Source organism: Melanerpes formicivorus, unplaced genomic scaffold, assembly GCF_026170545.1.
Source record: "Melanerpes formicivorus ecotype bairdi unplaced genomic scaffold, bMelFor1.0.p_v2 SCAF_109, whole genome shotgun sequence".
Taxonomy (NCBI): domain Eukaryota; kingdom Metazoa; phylum Chordata; class Aves; order Piciformes; family Picidae; genus Melanerpes; species Melanerpes formicivorus.
Genome location: NW_027142461.1, coordinates 649,259 through 668,549, shown reverse-complemented (window position 1 = coordinate 668,549; position 19,291 = coordinate 649,259). Strand labels below are relative to the sequence as shown.

General features: G+C 44.3%; 1 protein-coding gene across 1 annotated transcript in view; it reads left to right on the top strand.

Annotated features, from left to right (window-relative positions):
* The first annotated feature begins 1,184 nt into the window (after positions 1–1,184).
* Positions 1,185–19,291, top strand: part of LOC137455777 (uncharacterized) — a 231,214-nt gene continuing 213,107 nt past the window's right edge. The window contains exon 1 of the mRNA XM_068166871.1: positions 1,185–1,289. Within this exon, the coding sequence (XP_068022972.1) occupies positions 1,185–1,289 (105 nt within the window). The remainder of the gene's footprint in view (positions 1,290–19,291) is intronic.

Below are 19,291 nucleotides of genomic sequence, written 5' to 3'. Positions count from 1 at the left end.
GCAGTTCATCTAAGGCTGCTGCTTCTGTGAGTGAGAAAAAAGGAGGAAACTCCATTACTTTGGATGAAAACATGGTCTGTGTGCTTAACAGCTATGTGGAGCGAGGCATTGCATTGGGCCCCTCAATTTAAGAAGGACATTGAGACTCTTGAACATGTCCAGAGAAGGGCAATGAGGACCCATTGGCCCTCTTGGCCACCTGGGCACACTGCAGGCTCATGTTCAGCTTACTGTCAATAAGTACCCCTGGGTCCCTTTCTGCCTGGCCACTCTCCAGCCACAAGGTCCCCAGAGGTGCCTTCCAACCCCTACCATTCTGTGACTCTGTAAAATGTAAAGACCATCTAGAGCATGTACAGGGTGTAGTGTATTAGCAGGTGCTGGCAGTGGACCATGGCAGACAGTCAAAGCTGTTTACCTGGCACATCCCACCCTTCCCAAGGGAAAATGCTAGTGGGACTGAACATCCTTCACTGTGCCTATAAGCTGCTAGAAGGCATGTTACAGTGGAGGTGTGTTTTGGCATTACATGACATCTAGGTGTGTACATTGTAAAATATAACTAGGAGTATATACATAATAGCTGGCATTTTGTAAATGGAGTGAGTCACTGTGTCTTTCCCAAGGAGAGAAGGCTGTTGGAGCCACCTCTTGTGGCTACCTGAAAGGCACACCTTTGCATGTCCCATCTGCTTGTTCCTCACTTAGCACTTGATAAAAATCTCCTCTCTTGTTCCTCTCTCCACTAGCCAAGAGCCAAGAAAATTCCTTCTGACACTGCTGATTCCCTGCGCCAGGTGGATGGACATTGCAGGAAGGTTTCATCAAGCTGTTTATCATCTATATCTACTTCAAGACACAAATATCTTCACACTGTGAAAGCCTCTAGGAGAAATTACCTGTAATGACTTCATTCTGTGTAGGATATCCAGATACACTCTTTGATAACAGTGTTATCTCATTGATTTCCCAAGCAGCAGTAATTATTATCAAAGAGAAAATAAAGAACTTTTTAGACCCTGTATTTAGATCTCCTTTCCCCCTCTTTTAAGTGGTTTAATGCTGTGTTCTTTACTGGGTTGCTTGTCAGACCCAGTTCTGGACAAGAGCATCGTGTCTCACAGAGGAGCTGGGAACTAGAGAGGTTTCTGGTACTGGCAGATTTGCTCTGGCACCTGACACGCATGCCAGGAGCCATCTCATCAGGGGGACTTGGACGTCACTGTCACCATAGAGACAGCAAAGAGGATTCAGTTTCAAAAGGTGAAGAGAAGCTGGAAATAAGGAAGGTAAGGCCGGGTCTGTCTCTCAACTCTCATGAGGGATTTCTAAATGATGCTCTTTTTGAAAGGATGCCACAGTGGAGAGTTGCTCAACTATATATATGTAGGTATGTGCATATAAATGTACCTACATACATGCATGTTTACGTGAACTGTTTAGACTTGGAGTCAGAACCACCCCACAGCCTTTTAAAAAGACCTTGCCAGCCTGCTGCTTGTGCTCCTGTAGTTAATTTTTCTTTTCAGGAGGTGTAAAATGAGATCTGAGTTCTGTTTGAATTTTATTTCAAGAAACCATAAAATACTACCTCAATATTTGATTTGTTTTGCACAGAAGCTGAGCAAGATGTGATGTAAAGTTGTTCACTCCTGCCTCTTTTCCTGATCTTCTGTTGTGCTTTAGCAATGAAGCCAATGTAAAGCAAGGGTGAGTGTTGACAGGCAAGATAGGGATCAGCCATGAGTCATTGTTTAACTACATGGGACTTTTAAAGCCTGAGTTTATACTGGACCAGAACATCTTACAAGTGATCTCTCTGTCCACTCTCGTCTCAGCAGGGAAAACTGCCCCTCCTGATACCTTACCCCATCTCTTGCAGATACAACCTCAGCAAAGCATGGAGTTGTTTAAAGCTTCAGTTTGCATGCTTAAAATCCCCAGCAAGGTGCTACCCCCAAAAGGATATTTCTCATATCTTGACAGCAGGTGATAACTTCATGAGCATGGCTCTGGGGGCAAGAGAGCGATGGCAAGGAGCTGTCCACCTGACAAAGCAACAGATGAATTATTGATGGGTAATGTCATCTGAGCATTACTGCAGAAAGGATGGTAGAAAGCTTACAGAGACTGATAAAAGCCTTGCCTGTGATGCCTTGCTGGATGCCACCAGAGGAGATGGGGCTCATTGTGTGTTTCTGATCTCAGGCCAGGGATGCTCAGCAGAGCCCTCGAGCTCTTCTTGTCTCTGCCCAGTTTGCCACAGCTCCAGCAGGGAGTAGCCAGAGCACAGCAGGTTTTTTTAACCATGAGACACTTCTTGCCTTGACAGCTGGAGGAAGTCTGGCATGGGAGCCAAATCTATTGGCTTTGTGTCAGCTCTGGGGTATCTTTCCCATTTTGGGAATTCCTCGCCAGGGAGTTACCACCGCTGTTTGGAGCAGAGCTCAGATCTCAGCCCCTGTGGCTGTCCACTCTGGGAGAGGGTTTTGGCAAGGATAAGAGGTTTTTGCTATTTCTGGGCCTCTTTGATTTTATAAATAACTAAGTGACAAGTAAAATGTTGGTATTTAGCCTATGGCTGAATTTTCTGCAGGGATGTTTGTGCGTGTGCGTAATACCGTTTGTATTTATTATCCCTGCTTGCTGTCGTCACTCACGCGTTTTCTGCAAAGACAGAATGAAAGGCAGCTCCCTTTGCAGCGAGCTTATGGTCCAGCTGCTGTGTAAAGACAGCAGAGGGCACAGAGAGTGCCTGGGGGGCACAAGGAAACCCTGAGATAACATTGCTTGGGCTGCTTTTGTCAGACCTCTGCAAGCCCTGATAATAGGTGTTTGGATGACGCTAATAAGAGGCAAGCAGGGTGTATGTGAAGACCTGGAGTGTCTATTTGCATGCTGCTGCGGTTTGCATTTTTGGGGGTACCGTTGTTGGGACATGCAGCTAGCTGGCTGACTTCCATAACAAACTGCATTTTTAACTGATTTTATCTGATGACTGCTGCAGGATCTTGTCTACCCAGATTTTAGTCATTCGCTTTGACTTCTGTTTCAGGAACCTTCTGACCAAATTGATCTTTGGTATCAATACGAAAATCTGTGTTGGTGAACTTTCAAGTTTGACTCACTCTCTGGGATCAGCTCATGTCTCAGCTATGGCACACTGTCTTCCTTAATCATTTGATCATGCTTTTTAAGGAGAATAGAAACTGTGATTGCATTACATTGAGTTCATCCAGTTCAGTTCCCTCCCTCCTCTGCTCTTCAGCTGTTTTAGAGGAAAGAAAAAGGAATCCTGCATTTGCAAGAAGGAGATAATCTTCATTCTCTCTGGGCTGTAATAGAAACTTTGTTTCAGTATTTAATAATTAAAAAAAAAATTAGTTAATGTAACACATTAACTAATGTAACACATTAACTGATGTAACACATCAACTAATTAGCATTTCTAGCCATGCCATTATCCGACCCTTTTTGTAAGGCTGGTAACCGGTTTGCTTTCATGACATCCTTTGGCAAGTGGCTTTCAACTATACTTTCTACCTGAAATTATATCTTCACTTCTGACTTACCCCCTTCCACTTTGTTGAATGGAAGTAGCCCAAGGTTGTACGAGGGCAGGTTTAGACTGGATATTAGAACAAACGTTTTGACTGCAAAGGTTGTCAAAGACTGGAAGAGGCTCCCCAGGGAGGTGGCTGAATCGCCATCCCTGAAGGTGTTTAAAAGAAGCAGAGATGTGGTACTAAGTGACATGGTTTAGTGCCAGACTTGCTGGAGTTAGGTAATGGATGGATTTGATGGCCTTAGAAGTATTTTCCAACCAAAATGCTTCAGTGATTCTGCGGATGTCACCTGTCTATTAAAGTAAAAGACAACCAAATGCTTAACTTCTTGATGTGTAGCCCTAAGTTATTCAGTATCTTAATAGAATAGACTAAACCAGGTTGGAAAAGACCTTTGAGATCATCCAGTCCAACCTATCATCCAACACTATCTAATCAACTAAACCATTGCACCAAGCATCCCATCCAGTCTCTTCTTAAACACCTCCAGTGATGGTGACTCCACTACCTCCCCAGGCAGCCCATTCCAAAGGCCAATCTCTTTTTCTGTGAAGAACTTCTTCCTAACCTCCAGCCTAAACCTCCCCTGGCACAGCTTGAGACTGTGTCCTCTTGTTGTGGTGCTGGTTGCTTGGGAGAAGAGACCAACCCCCACCTGTCTACAACCTCCCTTCAGGTAGTTGTAGACAGCAAGAAGGTCTCCTCTGAGCCTCCTCTTCTCCAGGTAAGCAGCCCCAGCTCCCTCAGCCTCTCCTCATAGGGCTTGTGTTCCAAAACCCTCCCCAGCTTCACTGCCCTTCTCTGGACATGTTCCAGCAACTCATCTTTCTTAATCTGAGGGCTCCCAGAACTGGGCACAGAACCCAAGAGGTGGCCTAACCAGTGCTGAGTACAGGGGCAGAATGACTTCCTTGCTCCTACTCACTTTCACACTTTCTTGATGCTTTCATCAACACAAAAAACATTCTCTGAGACACTGATTGCCAAAAGAGATAACTATTCTTCACTGAAAGAGTGGTTAAGCCCTGGAACAGGTTGTCCAGGGAAGGGGTGGAATCCCCATCCCTGATAGTGTTCAGAAAATATGTAGATTTGTCACCAAGGCTTATGTATCAATGGTAGAGTTGGCAGTGTTAGGTTAACTGTTGGTCTCAACAGTATTGGAGGACTTTTACAACCTTTATGATTCTACTACAAAGCCAGATGTCAAGGGAAGGGTTGGATACCACCATTATCTAGGAAATTTGGTGTCCCCGCTGTTGTTTATTAGTGGCATGGGCAATATAATTCTGCTGCTGTGTGTAATTCCTCTCCCATGGCGCTCCATACTTCACTGCCTATGTGAAGTGGTCAAGACCTGCGTCTGGTAACTATACAATGACAGGTATATGCTTTTACACCATAGTTTTCCAGGTTGTGCCAGAAGTCAAGCAGTTTATCCTGTGATATTGTCTTCAGAATGTTTCCCGAGGTATTCTTCGGCTCAGGCTGTAAAGATTGGCCACAATCATGTTTTAGTTTTGAGGGTAAGGGAGTACCCACCTGGAATCATGCCATTGTATGTGTTGGCATGTAGATAATTTACCAATTGAGGTAGACAAAAGGCAACGTGAAACTGATGCTGGGCATGATTTCAGCATCTAGAGCTGTTTACTCACTGTAAGCGCCTTTGCTGATTGTTGTGATCATTGTCTGAAGTTGGATATCACTTCATGCACTTCCATACTCTAAGTTAGGTGTTTGGGTTTTCCTAATCGCCTCCAAGTTCTATCATTCAAGTGACCTTTAAGGTACTTACAAGGCTGATTTATGTTCACCTGCATTCATTCTGTAAGAGGAAGAATAAGGTAAAATAACTGTTCTGAGTGCTTGGGATTGTCATGGGGGGTATACAGTAACTTTTAGCATGAGCCAGTGGATTTCAGGGAGGGTTTCTGAGGGTATAGAAATCCTGCTGGGTTCTTGACCTTCTTTTTAGATCAAGTCCCAGTCAGCAAGGAGAATTTACAGGCAATCCAGCCAGGATTTTTCCATGTCATAAAGGGAATGATGAGGAACTCTAAGCTCTGAACAGATGACTCAGTGCTGCTGGTGCTGAGTTAGACCTATCATTGTACCCATTGCAGAGGCACGCAGTCCACACCCAATTTCATCCTCTGCCCACACACAAATGTGTCATCTATCTGTGCCTGACTGAAGTGCTCATATCAGACACTTTTACCTGCCAAAGTTGTGGGAACTGACCTAAAAGATTATTATCTTCAGTCTTTTCACATGTTTTCCTCCTCTCTGACCACTCTGTACTCTCTGCAGATGTGTTCTATCTTCTAGGGGGTCCTCCTGTGCACGTAGGTCTATGTGGGAGAACTGTACTTGCAAAGCTACTTGTGACTCATGTCAGTCAAAGGAACACTACTGGGAGGGACCCACTGAGCTAAAGCAACATATAGAAGAGAAATGGATTATCTTGCTTACTTTGGATAAAAATATTGCCTCTTATTGCCAAGTGTTCCATTCAAAGATTAGTCGGGATTAGTGGAACTGATAAAGGCATATGCTCTTTATGAATAGCAGAGGATTAAAGCATGGTGGTACCTGGCATTCCATCCATATGCAGGTCGTGCTAGAATCAGTTTCTCTAAAACTTAGAGCTATAAATTCCAGTTGCTTTCACCACACTGTGTGAAGAGGCTGCAAATTTATTCAACTCCTAGGAAAAAGTGGCTTTCCAGTCTAAAGGTATGTGAATGTGGTATCTAAAGATATCCTAGAGATCTTACCGGTGCTTGTCAATGCCTAAAGAGTGAAGGGGGTCAAGAATATGGGGTCAGACTCTTTTTGGTGGTGCCCAGTGACAGAACAAGGGACAATGGGCTCAAACTGGAGCACAGAAAGTTCCACTCAAACATGAGAAATAACTTTCTTCTGAGGACAGAGCACTAGCACAGACTGCCCAGAGAGGATGTGGAGTCTCTTTTGCTGGAGAGATACCAAAACTATCTGGACATAACCCTGAGCAACCTGGTCTGGGTGAACCTGCTTTAGGAGGGGGATAGGATTAGGTGATCTCCAGAGATCCCTTTCAACCCCTATTATTCTGTGATCTTGCAGTTTTATATTAAACTTTCAGATGTATTAGAGAAATAATCTTCCAGTGACTTGTGCAGGACTTGAGTGTGTGCATTGTGCCTATCTCTGAGATTAGGAACTCTAAGCAAAGTTCTCTGTGGTTTCTTGGAGCTTAATTTTTAAAGTGTAATGCCTCAAGCCATCTTTCAGAGTTCAGGAGATCTGCAGTTTCCTTAGGCAAAGTATAATGAGAGTTTGAATCAAAGCAAAGTTGGAAGGTAAGGTAGGATTCTCGAGAAAAAGGTGGTTTCTAAGCCAACCTCACCAGAAGGGAAAGAGGAGATGTGATCTCCTGGCTGGGAAGAGTTGCTCTAGTTACTGCTGACAGATCAAGTGCTTCCTTATGCTCCACACCCTGGAGCTGGAGGAAAGAGATTTCTCCTGAAGAGCTGAAGAATGAAAGGGGGCAATCCCAACACAAATATAGGTTGGGCAAGGAGTGGCTTGAGAGCAGTCTCAAGGAGTGTCACATCAGGTTCAGGTGATCCCAGCATAACAGGGACATAGGCCTGCTGGAGTAGGTCCAGAAAAGGGTCATGAAGATGATCAGATGGCCAGAGAACCTCCCCTCTGGGGACAGGCTGCAAGAGTAGGTGCTGGGCAGCCTGGAGGAAAAAGGCTCCAGGGAAAACTTACAGTGACCTTCCAGTACCTGAAACTGGCCTACAAGAAAGCTGGGAAGGTCTTTTTACAAGGGCTGGTAGTGACAAGATGAGAGGGGATGGCTTTAAGTTTGAAGAGGGTAGATTTAGACAAAATATTAGAAACTAATTCTTTACAGTGAGGGTGGTGAGACACTGCAACAAATGCCCCTTCCCTGATAGTGCTCTAGTGGAAGGTGTCCTTGCCCATGACAGGGGAGTTTGAACTAGATGGTCTACAAGGTCCCTTCCAACCTAAACCACTCTATGAATAGAAATAGAAAATAATTTTCCCTGTCCTTCTTTCACCCTTAGAGGACTGGGGGCAGGGGGGAAGGTTTAATGTCTTCTGAGGAACAGATGCCATGGAGGCATGGTAGAAGAGCAAGGTCTAGAGCAGCTGTCACTAAATTTCTCCTGGTTAATTTTTCTTTGACCACCAGTCCCGAGAATTTTGATGTGAACTGAAACCAGACTTCAGAGTTCTACTTCTGAACCCAGTCAGGGCTGAGTCACATCCTGCCTTACCTGACATTGCATAAATGATCCAGAGAAAGCGGCGTGATGTGACTCCTGTATGGTAATTTAGAGGAGCAGGATGGCTGCTGGCAGGTGTTTCTCAACATGTGGTGCAGCGAAATGCTTGTCTGCAGAACTGTCAGCAAAGGCTGGTGCAGAACAAAAGAGGCACAGGCATGAATCTGGGATAATGATGGACAAGAGGTGGCAGGAGGAGCTGAAATGGTTTCAGCCTTGTAACCTGTGACAGTTTTTACTGGAAAGCCAGGAGCACAAGTCTGACTAGTTCCCAGATGAGTCTGAATTGTTTGGTGAGTATTTAAGCAGCAACTTACAGTATTAATGGCAACAATACAATGGAAAATAGGAAGAGCTATGCCAGTCATTTTTACTTGTTTTATTTAACTTCTATACATCAAAATATTTGACTACAACTGTGTGAGCACGCAGCACAGTGAGTTGTTTGTATCTGAGTTATCAAGATACTGCTACGTGGGAACAGGAACTACCAGGAGCAAAGCATTTACAGAGTCACACAATCAACCCGGTTGGAAAAGACCTCAGAGATCATCAAGTCCAACCTATTACCTAATACCTAACACCTCATGACAACTAAACCATGGCTCCAAGTGCCACATCCAATCTTTTTCTGAACACCTCCAGGGACGGTGACTCCACCACCTCCCTGGGCAGCACATTCCAATGGCAAATTACTCTTTCTGTGAAGAACTTGCTCCTCACCTCGAGCCTAAACCTCTCCTGGTGCAGCTTAAGACTGTGTCCTCTGGTTCTGTCACTGGTTGCCTGGGAGAAGAGACCAACCCCCACCTGGCCAATGGTATCCTGGCCTGCATCAGGAATAATGTGGCCAGCAGGATCAGGGAAGACATTCTGCTCTTGTACTCAGCACTGAGGCTGGGAAGAGGCCTCAAGCACAAGCCCTACAAGGAGAGGGTGAGGGAGCTGGGGTTGCTTAGCCTGGAGAAGAGGAGGCTCAGAGGAGACCTTATTGCTGTCTACAACTACCTGAAGGGAGGTTGTAGCCAGGAGGTGGTTGGTCTCTTCTCCCAGGCAACCAATGGCAGAACAATAGGGCACAGTCTCAAAGTGTGCCAGGGAAAGTTTAGGCTTGAGGTGAGGAGAAAGCTCTTCACAGAGCAAGCTGTTAGCTGTTGGAATGGGCTGCCCAGGGAGGTGGTGGAATCACCATTCCTGAAGGTGTTCAAGAGGGGATTGGACGTGGCACTTACTGCCATGGTTTCGTAGTTGTGAGGTGTTGGGTGACAGGTTGGACTTGATGACCTTTGAGGTCTTTTCCAACCTTATTGATTCTATGATTATTGAACTCTACTTAAAGTCTGTTGCTAAACCATGTCTGTTAGCATCACATCTCTGTGTCTTTTAAACACCTCCTTGGACAGTAATTCAGTCAGCCAGAAGGTTCCCTCTAACATCAGAGACTAGCCCACCATGAACATAGAATGATGTAGCTCCACCAAAAATGTAGGTAACAGCTTCTGGAGGCTGAAGATCCCTGCTGACATTCACTGCTTTCCTCCTATTGTCTACATCTGCTTCCTGTAATGACAGCCAGATTTACTGCTGATAGAAATCCCTATCTGACTGGCTTTCATGTGGTCTCCTTCAGTATCCATGATCATGGCCACCTGTTTCACACCCACACTCAATTCCTTAATTTCCTCTGCTGCCCCTTTCATGTATCCTTGTGTTTTATAAAGCATCTACTGGTGTTTAGTAACATTCTGCACCTGTAGTGCAGTTGGCTTAGGATACTTGCAGTAGATTTTCCTCACTTGGGCATGCTGAGATACAAACTGTGCCCCTGGGATGAGTGCTGAAAAGTGTTTGGTATGTATTCAGCAGCAACATTTGCAGATGGTGTGAAGGAAGCTGCTTTCAAGGCATCTTGTCAGCATCAAGGCTGAACATTCCTGGTCCAAGCTGAAGATAATTCTTTGACACCCTGATATGGAAACAGCCTGTTTCTATTGTCTGTGTGCCAAAGGAAGATGTTTCTTGGTTGGCCAATAGGGTACAAAGTGTAGACTTCACATCGAGGCTGATGCAATTACCTTGGAAGTTTACAGGAAAAGGGGGATTGTGTGTTCCTGGTCAGCTTGCACTTAGATGTCAGCATGCAGGTTGAGATTTCTCTTTGAAGAACACTGTACAGGCTCCCTCTTGGTTGAAACTAAAGCAAGGGTTTCATCTTACTGAAAAAACTCTCCTTCTCTCCTAGATTTAACTTCTAATGCCTTTCTCCCAGCACAGGAAGCTCATGACCCCAGTAGCTGTGCCCAGGCACTGTGATGACTGATTTTTCACCTTTGAGAGGGGGAAGGGAAGGGAAGGGAAAAAAGTCAAGTCAATACTTTTAGACACTGAATGTCTGCATATGCTTTGTTGTGGGACATGTGGTGTGGTGAATCTGGATCCATCTTTTTGTTAAGATGAATCTGTCTTTCAACTCCTATTGAAGACTACAAAGAGCTTCTAGCTCTCATAAGAGGACAAAACAACTCTCTTGAAAGAAATTATGCCTATTGTTTTTGCAGATGGGATGATCAAGAGGACTCTTAGTTCTGATCTGTCCTGTTGTTTGTTTGTCCTGTTGTTGTAAATGGCTGATGGAAAAGAGGAGTCAATACAGTGAAGCATCATTGCCAGCGTCGTAAAACCACCACCTTAAAGACTCAGCGTATTTTCCTTCCATCCAAATATATGGACTTCAGAAACTCTAGCCTAATACCATAGGTCTGGTTTATTTGCATTAAACAATGCATTTAGGGCAGGAATAAAGAGCTAGAAAGTTCATAGCATGCTACTGAGGGACAGTGCTCACATGTTGTTTATTGCCATCTCAGATACATTGGCATGGTTCACTGCAAAGGAAATTAAAAAAGCCCTCAAAGTTAATGAAATCACAGAATGTCAGGGGCTAGAAGGGACCTTGAAAGATCATCCAGTCCAACCCCCCTGCCAAAGCAGGATCACCTATACCGGGTCACACAGGAACTCATCCAGACAGGTCTTGCATACCTCCAGAGAGGAAGACTTAACAGCCTCCCTGGGCAGCCTGTTCCAATGGTCCATCACCCTCACAATGAAATAATTCTTCCTCCTGTTTTCCATGGAACTTCCTATGCCTCAACTTTCACCCCTTGCCCCTTGTCCTGTCATTGGGCATCTCTGAGAAGGTTAAAGGCAAGCTTTATGATATCCATTCTTCCTTCTTATTCACACCAGCTGAACATTCAAAATCTGTTCATCTGATGCAAGCAGGTGGTTGAAGAAATTCTATATGACCAGGCAGTTGGAGGGCAGACTCCGAGGTAGTCTCAGCTCATAGGCCTGCAGCCATGCCACTGCAGAGGACCTTTGGGATCCTGCTGGATTTTGGTTGAGGAGTGGCTTGCCCACACAGAATTCATTGCAGCATAAACTCCTGTGAACAATCATATTTTGTTTTGCTTTCTTTGGTCTTAATTAACTCAAAAGCCCAACAGCCTGTTGCAAGAAAACATCTGAAAGATTCATCAGCTTCACTCACCCAACAGATGAAGGTATTTCTTAATCCAACTCTCCAGTGCTCTCAAAGCATCTCCAAAAACCTCTTGAAAGACAAGATTTACCATTCTTGATTCATAGATGAAAATGAGGTCACAAAAAAGGAAAGCAAAACAAAAATTCCAAACCTGGGCATATTTTAGGCATGCTTTATGGCTTTTAGAAAAATAAGTCAGACCTCTTTCTTTCTCACATTAGAGGTCACATTTAGGGTTGTTTGAAGTGGTAAAAGTAATTAACCAAAGGCTTAACTTGTGGGCTCAGAAATATCATTGTGTTTCATGAGTGAAATGAAAAACAGAGGATGAATCCACCCATTCAGAGACAACTAGCCACTTGCAGTACAGTTTGCACTTGCAAAGTACATGTGTCATGGATTGAGTTGAACCTGCTCCTGCTATTCATACCATGCTGCAGTCATGCCAGCTTCAGAAATGAAAGTACTGGCTGGAGCCAGTATTATGGGGCTTGAAGTTCAGGTTGTAACATGGGAGGCTTTCTCTTGCTGCTTCTGGCTTCCAGTTCTTTGGGTGTTCTGCTTAGAGGGTGTTGGGACAAGGGGGTATGGAAGTGTAGTGTAGTTTTCTGGCTTGGGCTGATGGCTCCTGTGGTGGGTTGAGATTAACCCCCCAACTCCTTTGAGAGAACTACTCCTCAAAACAAAATTGCCAGAATAGCTCAGTGGGATGGAAGCAAATGAAGTCATGGGGTCTGTGTTGATAGGTTGGACTCGATGATCCTCGAGGTCCTTTCCAACCTAAGTTATACTGTGATACTGTGAAGCTATATTTACAAGCAAAACTAAAATCTACAGATATGAAATACAATGAATATATAAAAAATATATAATATTTACGGGTATTTACAATCTATAAACAACACAAGAATCCCCCTGGACAGAACAAAGGTGCTACCAATAGCTTCCCACTCTACCCCCTCCAGACAAGGGGAAGAGAAAGAGGAGAAGAGGGCAGGTGTTGTTCTGTTAGAGGGTAGGAGTGCTCTGCAGAGAGACCTTGACAGGCTGGACAGATGGGCCGAGTCCAACGGCATGAGATTTAACACATCTAAGTGCTGGGTTCTACACACTGGCCACAACAACCCCAGGCAGTGCTACAGGCTGGGGTCAGAGTGGCTGGAGAGGGGCCAGGTAGAGAGAGACCTGGGGGTACTGGTCGATAGTAGGCTGCATGTGAGCCAGCAGTGTGCCCAGGCAGCCAATAAGGCCAATGGCATCCTGGCCTGTATCAGGAATAATGTGGCCAGCAGGAGCAGGGAAGTAATTCTGCCCCTGTATTCAGCACTGGTTAGGCCACCCCTTGAGTATTTTGTCCAGTTCTGGGCCCCTCAGATTAGGAAAGATGAGTTGCTGGAACGTGTCCAGAGAAGGGCAACAATGCTGGTGAGGAGTTTGGAGCACAAGCCCTATGAGGAGAGGGTGAGGGAGTTGGGGTTGCTTAGCCTGGAGAAGAGGAGGCTCAGGGGAGACCTTCTTGCTGTCTACAACTACCTGAAGGGAGGTTGTAGACGGGCAGAGGTTGGTCTCTTCTTCCAGGCAACCAGCACAAGAACAAGAGGACACAGCCTCAAGCTGTGCCAGGGGAGGTTTAGGCTGCATGTTAGGAAGAAGTTCTTCACAGAACAAGTGATTTGCCATTGGAATGGGCTGCCCAGGGAGGTGGTGGAGTCATCATCCCTGGAGGTGTTCAAGCGGGCATTGGACGTAGCACTTGGTGCCATGGTTTAGTCATGAGGTCTGTGATTACAGGTTGGACTTGATGATCTTTGAGGTCTCTTCCAACATTGGTGATTCTGTGATTCTGTGCGTCTTCTCCTGGGTTCTGTACCCTGAAGTCATTGGTGCATGCTACATTGGTGAGGTATTTTTTTATTAATTAGTAATACTTTCCATAATAGTAAAGTGTTACTGGATTCTGTTCTAATTCTCATGCTCTCAAAGTAGTTTTCTGCTTTGTTTTGATGATGGAGCACATAAAAGTAAGAAATGTTCTATGATGGGGCTGGTGAAATACCAGCTCAAGTTGCCTGCAGGGGTGGTAGAAGCATCACATTCCTGGAAACATTCCTGGTCATGCTGGATGGGGCTCTGAGCAACCAGTTCTACCTGAAGATGTCCCTGCTCACTGCAGGGGGGTGGGACTAGATGAGCTTTAAAGGTCTCTTCCAGTCCAAACTATTTTATGATCAATATTTTCAGACCTTTTATTTATGAGGTGAGCAGTAAATTCTAATGTTTTTATAACATCTAGATTCAGGATATGTTTTCTCTGATGGGAACTCTTGCTGAAGGATCTCCTCGTCCCTTGCTGGGGTTCCTTGTGCCCTGGTTGTGCTGGTAGAGCCGTGTGCAGTACCAGAGAAGTGGTTCAAGGTAAATAATAAAAAAGGAAAGAGTTTTGGGGTCAGGTATTTTTAACCTGGCTTAGATTGACAGTAATAACAGCTCAATGAGACTGCAGCAAGCTGCAGCCCAGGGACAGGAATGAATGGCTGGAGAGAGGAAGAGGGCAGAGAGCAGAAACTTATTAAGCTGCTTCGTCACCAAGAAGAACATGTCATGGGATTGCACCTGACTCTTCTGTTCTCTCTGTTGATAACAGAAGTCATGTGGTGAATGTATCATTTTTACAGTCACTCCATTGGTCAGAAATGCAGGAATTTGGCTTAAGTCATGTTTGACTATTCTTTGCCTTCTCAACATAGCACTGTGTCCAGTTCTGGGCCCTTCAGTTTAGGAAGGACGTTGACTTACTGGAACGTGTCCAGAGAAGGGCAGCAATGCTGGTGAGGAGTTGGGAGCACAAGCCCTATGAGGCTTGATTCTTCACAGTATCACAGAGGAGAGGCTGAGGGAGCTGGAGTTGCTTAGTCTGGAGAAGAGGAGGCTCAGAGGAGACCTTATTGCTCTCTAAAACTACCTGAAGGGAGGTTGTAGACAGGTGGGGGTTGGTCTCTTCTCCCAGGCAACCAGCACCAGAACAAGAGAACACAGTCTCAGGCTGCACCAGGGGAGGTTTAGACTGGATGTTAGGAAGAAATTCTTCGTAGAGAGAGTGATTGCCCATTGGAATGGGCTGCCTGGGGAGGTGGAGTCGCCATTGTTGGGTATGTTTAGAAGGAGTCTTGATGCCATGGTTTAGTTGATTAGATGGTGTTGGGTGATGGGTTGGACGCGATGATCTTGAAGGTCTCTTCCTGTCTGGTCTGGTCTATTCTACTCTATTCTACTCTATTCTACTCTATTCTACTCTACTCTACTCTACTCTACTCTACTCTACTCTACTCTACTCTACTGTACTCCACTCCACTCCACTCCACTCCACTCCACTCCACTCCACTCCACTCCACTCCACTCCACTCCACTCCACTCCACTCCACTCCACTCCACTCCACTCCACTCCACTCCACTCCACTCCACTCCACTCCACTCCACTCTCCTCACCCAATGCTATTTCTAAGTTGCAGTATGCTAACCACACTGTTAAGTCTCCCTCTATTTTGTGTCACTTTCTCAGTTATGGACATTATAACCTCAGTTTTACTCCATTTGTCCTTGGTGATTGTGTCTCATTAACAAATACCTGCACAAGGAATGCATTCAAGAGAGTTGAATATATTGATATGTATTCATATACTGATTGTTTAGGCCATGTCAGCTGGAATCTTGAGAAATGTAAGGAGCAGTAATGTGAATATCTAAACAAATGGCTTGTCATGTTGACACATATATGACACTAATCCAGAAACACATGCCGGAGGGAAGAGAAATATGTTTTGAATGACTAGAGATATTCCTTCTGGGATTGCTCATACGGTTTGATTTCTGTCTCTTTGACTGAAAGAAAACTCAGCTGATCTATTAGCAGCAGTATTGATATCTGACATGGTATGCATCTAAAAAATATCACGCCTATAAGTTGTAGTTCCTTGAATAAACATTCAGGGTATCTTTGATTATTTCTTGCTTAATTCAGAGAGAATCGTGGAACGCTACAGAGTGAAAAGGACCTCTGGGGATCATCTAGACAATCTTCCCTTCTAAAGCCCATTTGCATAGATCAGGTGATCCAGGGTTGTGTCCAGGCAGATTTGGAAAGTCTCTGCAAAAGGAGGCTATAACTGCTTTGGGCAGCCTGGCCCAGTGCTCTGTAACGCAGAAAGTGAAGAATTTATTCCTCATGTTGGCATGGAGCTTCCCGTGTTCTGGTTCCTGTTGCCCCTTTTCATGTTCCTAGGCACCACTGAAAAGAATCTGGTCCCATATTTTTGACCTTTGCTCTTTAGATATTGATAAACACTGATAAGATCCCTTCTCACTCTTTTCTAGAATAAACAGCCCCAGAAGGGTGAAGAGAAGGCTCTGAGGAGACCTTATTGTGGCCTTCCAGTATCTTAAGGGGGTCTACAAAAAGTTGGGGAGGGACTTTTTAGGGTGTCAGGTAGTGATAGGACTAGGGGAGATGGAACAAAGCTAGAAGTGGGTAGATTCAGATAGGATGTTAGGAAGAAGTTCTTCACCATGAGGGTGGCGAGACACCGGAACAGGTTGCCCAGGGAGGTGGTGGAAGCCTCATCCCTGGAGGTTTTTAAGGCCAGGTTAAATGTGGCTGTGAGCAAGCTGATCTAGTGTGAGGTGTCCCTGCCCCATGGCAGGGAGGTTGGAACTGGATGATCTTTGAGGTCTTTTCCAACCCTGACAATTCGATGTCATTCTGTGCTATTGTTTCCTTTCACATTGACTTCATTCCTTGGGTGTTTTTTAGTTTCTTGGGGTTTTTTTCTCTTAAAAAAAACCAAACACTAAACCTGTTTTTATGTCAGCCCATGAGTTTTACACTTTAATCCTTTCAATTCTCTCCCCCATTCCACTGGAGAGGGAGTGAGTGAGCCGCTGAGTGATGCTGAGCTGCCTACTGAGGTTTATCAATAGAAAAATCATTTACCTATCTGCCTTTTCAAGCACATAGAACAGAGCTAGGCACATTACAACCTATCAAGCAAAATAATTGGAAGTGGGCTTAATTTGAAATGTGTTGATGATCTTTATAAAAGTGTATTTTCAGTAAAATATATTTAAGTCAAAAAAAAAAGAGAAAGGATAGAAAGAATCTGAAATTACTTTGAAGGACCTGCTCCCAAAATTGGTGATTAAAGAAGGATAAGCACAGTGCTTGTGGCTTCAAAGGTCAGTCCCACTGAATTTAAGTGACTGATGGATTCTCTTCACCAGAGGTGCAATTTTCCCCTGAAGAAATTCTTCTTAAAGACCAATGCTGGCTAGCTGGTATTTATGAGAGAGTCCAAAGGGAATTACAAGTAGGTTGTTAGGGTTATCATTTACTCAGTGGTTTCTGCCAATATTGTAGCACAGAGATCCCACAGCACTTCTTCTTAGCATGTGATAAATGGTGTGCCAGGTGAAGGTGAGAAAGGAGTGAGGGCAGCCACCGTGATGACAGACTGTTGCTTTGCTACTCCTGTGATGAACCTGATATTTCTCTGCCGTCAGTCACCAGCCCCTTAGCTGTGCCCAGCATTGCTTTCCTTGGCCTGTGATAACATGGCTGAGTGTTTGGGACTGCTTTAAGGAGAAATTGGGTAGAGGACACTTTTTTCTTCTGCGTGCCAGTATGTCAAGAATAGCACATTATGTATCTCTATTTGCAAGACCTTTACTCTATACCAGTTCTTCATAGAGGCCAGGTAATTTCCAGTAGCTGATGTGGCACAAAAAACTCAGGTGAGAAAGAGGTATCTCAGCCTGCTCCAGTGGAAAGGTTTTATCTCTTCTGGATCTGTGGCTGGTGACAAGAACCTGTCAAAACAGTTGTGGTGGTGCTACAAGAGTTATTTGTGGTGTATTTCTCAGTAAATTTCTCAACCTTTGGATTTAAAATAGATTATTTTTGTTATAGAAAGCTATTCATATTCTTATTCTTATATGTTTAGTGTAGTTTCTTTAGTTATTCTTTTCTTTTTTTTGTGGGAAAATAGCATAACTGGGGGAGGAAATGGGGGAGGGGGAAAAAGGGGAAATGGAAGCATTCAGTTGAAGAACTTCTAAGTGGTTATTTTGCTTTGTCACTTTGCTACAAACATACTTCAAAATAACTGAAGTCCACACCTAAATCATGCAAACTATTACATCAGTTGGGTATAAACCAAAATACCAGCTGGGATCTGAAATAGGGTTTGTGTTGGTTTTCTGACTGACAGAAACAGCACGTACTTTGTTTTTTGCTGTACTTTCAGGGCTGCAAGCCAGTTTAATGCTAATGATTCAGCTGTTATCCAGTTAAAGAAAATAGGCTGATGAGGTTAAGTAAGGCCATAGCTGACATCAGTTAATGCAGTGTTGAATGTATTGCCTGTTTGGTATCAAAAAAGAAAAAAGGAAAAACTCTCTCTAGCACCTTCACTTAAAAAACAACCTAAAGCACCCCCACCCCCAAAACAAGCAAAAACACTCTGAGAAAAAACAAATGAAAGCAAGTTCCTGAACTCTGAGGAAATCGTTGTTGAGGAGCTAATGGCATTGATGTGTCCTCTGAACTCTTTGTGGTGCTTTGCCTTTGCTTTCCTGATTTGTTCAATCTCATTCTTTATGATGAAGTTCCAAGTTTTCTTGTTAATTAATTAAGGCTTTGAAAGACTTTGTTGCTGCATCTTTGGCTTCTCTTCAATGAGCAGATGTTGAACACGGATGAAATCCTACATGTTTGTCCTTGCTTTCTACCGACAGCTTCTTGCAGTGCTACTTTGAAAATGAAAGGGGCCATTTCTACCTTCTATTGTCTTTGGTTCATAGAGGTGATTCTTTTTTCTTCTCCTGGTCTCATTTGAGTCATTACAAAGAATGTGCTGTGTTGTTTGGCTCAGATGTAGTAACCTGTGGCATTCGGTGGACATGCAAGCAGATTAGAGCAGCAGCTGGAAAATTGATGCAGATACTACCTGGGCCTGGAGAACCATCCCAGATGTTGGAGTTGGGATTCTTGGGGTGTTTTCTGAGATGTATGATGACAACATACGTGACCTGAACCTACTTGCATGATCTTAGTGGGGCTTTATTTTCAATGCCACAGAGAAGAGAGAAGTTTGGGCAGGGTTTCTGTGACAGCCACGGGCTACAGGCAGGGGTGTTTGGACAGGACTGGCTGCAGAAGGAGCACGAGTTGCTGGAATTGTAGCCCCAGGCATCACTGCAGTGGCCTTGGCACTCCAAAGAGGGCACCGAAATCGAGGAGTGATGGCAAAGGTCAGCAGACTCTCAGCATCAGCAAAGCCTGGGCCAAAGCTCAGCCCTTCATTCATTATTGAGCACCCAGAATGACAAAGCAGCCTTTTTTCAACTGAGAATTTGTGGCCTCCACCACTGTCCATTGTATTGATTTCAATGAAACTTAAGCATGTACTTAGAATTCGTCACTTCTTTGCCCCGTGCCCTCAGGAGAGAGAGTTTCCTCAGCTGGGGCCAAACATGTACTTTGTAAGGGGCATCTTCTGAACCAGAGGGTCAGTTAAGCTTCTGAGGGTCTCTGAAGGGATATTTTCAGTTATTCAAAGTCTTGTTTTGTTTTTAGGCTATGCAAAATAATCTGAACATGTCTGTAGAAATGCTTGAGGGAAAAGCTGGCCCATGGAGCAGTTTGCTGTTCATTGCTGTTCAGGTTCTGTAACTGTTGAGTCAGATTGAGACACTTTGAATAAGTAGTATTTTTTTTTCCCCTACATAGAGACAAAAGTAACTTCTATAAAATAGAGGCATGTTTTTTGCTGATGTGAAAAATAACTTATAAAGATATTTTACATTTGCTTAATGGTTAT